At 39.5% G+C, this 5051-nt stretch overlaps 1 protein-coding gene across 2 annotated transcripts; it reads right to left on the bottom strand.

Moving 5' to 3' along the window:
- Positions 1 to 680: 680 nt before the first annotated feature.
- Positions 681 to 4804, bottom strand: LOC113754348. Of its 2 annotated transcripts, none has more exons than XM_027298738.1 (4): positions 4454 to 4804; positions 2254 to 3306; positions 1132 to 2088; positions 681 to 1012 (listed from the first exon to the last, which is right to left on the bottom strand). In XM_027298738.1, the coding sequence occupies exons 2-4, from the start codon at positions 3274 to 3276 to the stop codon at positions 983 to 985; spliced, it is 2010 nt and encodes a 669-aa protein (XP_027154539.1). In that variant the 5' UTR covers positions 3277 to 3306; positions 4454 to 4804; the 3' UTR covers positions 681 to 982. The 2 variants fall into 2 exon arrangements, with proteins under 2 accessions (XP_027154539.1, XP_027154540.1); XM_027298739.1 differs by having other exon boundaries at positions 2254 to 3279.
- Positions 4805 to 5051: the final 247 nt, after the last annotated feature.

The following is a 5051-nucleotide window of genomic DNA, read 5'->3' as shown; positions in this document are numbered from 1 at the left end:
TTTGTGCAGTCAATAGTTGATGCACCTGTTCCCTAATTAGCTTCTGTATTCTAACAGTTTAGGCTCCTACATAACAAGGCCACCCAACAAAAGAGTCCCGACTCCCGAGATGGTGGCACCACGGAAACAGGAAATCCAGGAGCAAAATGGGAGGTTCGTGATTATAGTCTAGTATGATACGTACATATTTGCAGATTTTTCACGTGTATTTTTGTCTTCTGAGATGTGCCCCGTTGCCTGGGGAACTCCTCAGTCTTCTTGTTTTTATTGGGACAGTGGTCCCTTCGTTCTTGGAGATTGTTAACATATTATGGTGTATTCTAGTTAATCAGATTGATGATAATTGTACTCAGCTTTGAAAACTAAGCTAAGCACCAACCCATGTGGGGTTCCCAGTTCCGCTCCAATGGACTTATTGTCCCCGGTGCGTACTCGTAAATCAGTTGATTTCACCTCTTCATTGTACAACCTCAGAATCTCCAGCTATCAACCGGCCAAAAATTCATGAATGTCTTTACACATTGGCATTGGCTTTCTTTATTTGCTTCCACCAGTTCCGGATTCTGATCCTTTGGTTCATTATACAACAGATTTGAGCCCACCAGTTTAGTCCCGAAAATGATTCACATAAGCCAAAGAACATGCTAGTATGGTAAAAGTAATGCAAATAGAACGTGGAAGAGCATGTAAATTTTCCCACAGAACCTTTCTTATTGGGTAGTGCTGCAAAAATTAATGATGCTATTTACAGAACCCTCAGGGCATAGCGTGTATCGATTTTTTTGAATCTGCTAATCACTATACACACAGTGTTTGTCTTGAGTATTACTTGCAGAATTGAATCTTATACTGTTCTCAGAGGAAAAGATGGGAAAGTTAAACCCACAGAAAATTATGTGTACCATCAAGGACCTTTGAAGCCAGAAAACTAATGAATATAGGAAGCAGAAGCATGAAGCAGAGGACTTGACGAAAGATTTCTCTAGCTTTCTGGTATAGGTGCTAGAAACTCCTGAAAGAAAGGAAAAAGTTGTAAGTAATAAAACAGTGAAAAGAATTAGTAATGTAAAAGGAACCGAATCAGTTTATCTTCGAGTTAGCCAAAAAAAAAAAGAAAACGATCCAATTTACCTCAGAGTATCTCAAATGATGGTGATGAACCTTTGTTGTTTTAACTATTGTTTCCCATTTGGGATCAGCAGATTGTGTCTTGGAAACCTGATTTCTTGGATTCATTCCAGTCCCAAAATGCGAAAGTATAGATGAATTCTTTGAAGACATGGAAGGCAAAGTGCGACAAAGCCAAGAATCTGATGGAGATTTTGGTAATGGTGGAGGAGCAGGAAACTCGGCAGAGATTCCATGGTAATTTACCACTATTTCTGCTTTGGCAGTATGCTTTCCTAAAGTTTGAGTAGTTAGCTTGACAGGCACTTGTGTAATTTTTGAATCAACTCTGTCCTGGTAAAGCTTTTGATCTTCTCCAAAAGCCTTTCGATTATCCTTTTCGATCTTTTGACTGGATTCATCAGCCAAAGGAAGGAGACTGAAGTCAAGGGGTTTTCGAGAAATTGTCTTTAATGGATCTCCTCCATCAGCAATGCTTAAATGGTCAATGAGCGAAGAATCTACTGAGCGTAAAATTTCATCATTCGTTTCTCTTTCAATTGAAAGCCCTTTCATACCCAAAGAACATGTTTTCTTAGGAGATTCACCTTTATGCACGGTATCTACGTAGAGAGTTTTCTCAACTGCAGGACTTGCTGAATTTACTTCCTCAGAGGGGCTCTGATCAGCCAACAAGTCCCTAAAGCTTCTGTAACTCTTCTCATCAGAGCTGCAACCATCAACACTAGCATCCTGTGGTTCAACAGGAATGACCGGGAAAGCTCTTTGGTCAATTGATGCAGGTGATTCATTGTAATGGCTTGACACACCACCATGCCCGTTGGCCAATGATTTTTCAGATTTCTGAGACTTCAAAGAGATTTGACTGGACTTCACATTCAAATCGTTCTTCCCTTCATGAAGCCCAGCTGTTTGGGATCCATCAATTGATCTTTGCTCACTCGTATCAACACTAGACAGCTGTAAATATGAAAAGCAACTGAATTCAGTGAACACAAACTTGCTGCAAAAGATCGACAACTATTTTCTTTTTGTCTATTCATATCTTCTTTTTTGCTCTTTTTCTTATGGGTTGTGGTCCCCTAGTGGGATAGGAGGGAGGATTGGATCAGAAAAAACAGTTACCTCATTTTCAGTTTTGCTGCAAGTACTAGCAGAAGAAGATCTAGCCTGCATCCTTGTCGTGGGAGACATGGGTGTCCTAGTCCTCACACTCATCCCGGGTAGAGGATTTAAAAGACGACTCTTTAAGCAAAATCGGGGCAGTAATCCACAGACTTTGGATGGAACATTTTCATGTTCAACATAGTCATCATCACTTTCTTCTTCTTCTCCATTGTCATGGAATTCTGAATAATGTTTTGCAAAAGTAGGTCCATACCTAAGCTGAGGTCGGTTATCTGCATTTACTACCTTCTTCAGTTGCCTAGGATTGTCTTGAACCACTGGTCGTTTCTTTGGAGCAGGAGCATATTGAGGTGTTTCTGAAACCATTGCCTTGGCTGCAGGCAGAAACCGACCAATCATGAAGTCTCGAGCCTGAGGATCAGTAGAGAATGTTCCAGATGGCATTGCATCCAAGTCATCTAATCCACTTATGCCGCTCACACTGCAGTTCACAAAAAATGATTCGGTCCTTGAGAGCGTATCCAGGGCATCTTCAAAGACTTCATCCTCATCCTCTGAATCATCTTTTCTTTCATGTGCTTCCTCCACTGTATCCTCAGTAATCTTAAACCTTCTACTGCTATCACCCAACTCTGAGGCACTCTGCGAGCCCTGGGGATTCCCAACTTGGCTTTTATTGACAGTTAATTTTTTGGAAGAATTATCATTATCTTGTTGGTTAGCTTTCAAAACTCTTCCAGGAGGAGGCTTTGGTGCAACTGGTGGCCTTTCTGTGTGAGTTTCAAGCGTCCTCTCATCCTTAGGCATCCCAGGGCTCTGTTCCCAGACAAATGGCACTGTACCTGCATTCCTCACTGGGCCTGATTTTAATTCCGATTTGTAAAATGGAGGAGGTCGAGTAACACTTGAGATTGAACTTTGATCATTCTTTTTGCTATCTTTTTCTGAGGCTACGGTTGATGTGTGGCGTCTCACAGAAAGAAGTGGTCGGCTTAGATTCAATTGCTTGTCCTCCATCATATTCTTCAGCAAAATCAAATCATACCACTACTGTAAAATCCACAATTAAAAATTATGTTGTAAACCATGCATGATTGCATCACAAAACAATTGTCATGTTTCAGTTCACATTTGGCTCTTAATAGTGTAAAAATATTAATGATCCAAAAAAAAAAGAACATGTTTTTGCAGCTCTTAATCACTCAAAAGAAAGAGCTAAGACAAGTATGCATTGATACAGCACCCAGTTCAAAGGGGTATCTCCCACAAAAAGTAGAGGAGTAATCTTCCACGACTACGAAAGCAAGTTCTTGATGAACATCCAGAAATTCTCAATCTTAAGAAATTTATGTATGATAAGGCAATATAATCGTCCACACAATTGAGTATTATACACCATCAAAGTTCAAATCGGACCCTTTAACATCTAATAGTAACTCCAATTTAGACATCCAAGTTTTTGGGTAATGCATTATCCAAGACGAAATATTAACCCAAAAAAGGAAAATGTTAGCAGTCAAGAAAAGAAAGACTGCATCATCATAAGGGAATACAATCTCTGATCTTTACTACAGCAACATCAGAATTTAACCCAAATTCAAATACTGTTCAAATGATCGTGACGCAGCCTCAACTTTGATTCCGACCACAAACACACAGTGATAGTAGCTCAACAGTAGTTTTGGCAGGATAGCATTAGTTAGTAATTCTTTCCAGGCTAATAAAAGAACAATTCCAGGGCACAAAGGGCTAATAATTATCAACTTTAAAACTACAGAACAGCCTAATAATCAAGAGAATCAATCCTCCCAATCTTATCAAACCCAGATATCTCAGTATTCAACACCCGGTTCAACCAATCTCTAAAAACATGCAAAAGAATCTACCCCGTGTAGTAATCCTGACATGCAATTAAAAGGACAAGATTCAATCCAAGAGCATTTCGCATATCAAGATTGAGTCTTTAATCTCAATTTCACTTTAACAAAGTAGACCCATAAATATTCTCCACCTCGTATTAAATTCAGTAGTTCTAATCTCTAACTTCAACCCTCTTAACAAAAGTAAACGCACAACAAAACAAAACAGTAAAAACCACCATCTCTCAGCCAAAACACCAGCAATACCTCAACAAAAACAGCATTTATTGCAATAAAGAAACTTGGGTTCAGCCCTTTACACTAATTAAAGAAGGTACCTCTCATAAAAAAAAGGATCTTGAACTTGTACATGAACTCAACTCCACCGAACTGATGAACTCTTGATTGGATGATTGAGCAGGCGTCAACCATACAAGCATTCATCAACAAGACTATACAAAAGCTGGAAAAAGAAAGCAACCAACCAAGAACGTGAAAAGGACAGGGAGAAAGGGATAGATGAGGCTGAGGTAAGAACAACCCAATTGTTGCAGACTAACGCTCTGTTTCTTCTTGGATTTTTCTGGTTTTCTTGCCTAGCTAGCTTACCCCTTGCCAGTGAAGAAAGGGAATAAAATATGAGTATGGTTTCAACTTTCAAGTTCCAAGCTCCAACCTCCAAGTTTAAAATCTTGTTACAAGTTTACGAGAATCAATACTTTTCTTGGTTTACAGAATTTATTAAATTTGCCCCATTGGTGACCTGTTTTGGATCATGTGACGACATTTATTTAAAAATGGGGTCCCATCAAAGGCCTAGTCACAGACATGTATAAGGCTAGCAAAGGGATATGGGCTCTTTGAACTGTGGAAGTCTGGGGAAATGGAATTTTCTGACCATGTTGCCCTTCAACTTGGCACTTTAAATAATTGGTT

Source organism: Coffea eugenioides, chromosome 11 (assembly GCF_003713205.1).
Source record: "Coffea eugenioides isolate CCC68of chromosome 11, Ceug_1.0, whole genome shotgun sequence".
NCBI lineage: Eukaryota > Viridiplantae > Streptophyta > Magnoliopsida > Gentianales > Rubiaceae > Coffea > Coffea eugenioides.
This window is presented reverse-complemented; position numbering and strand designations above follow the sequence as displayed.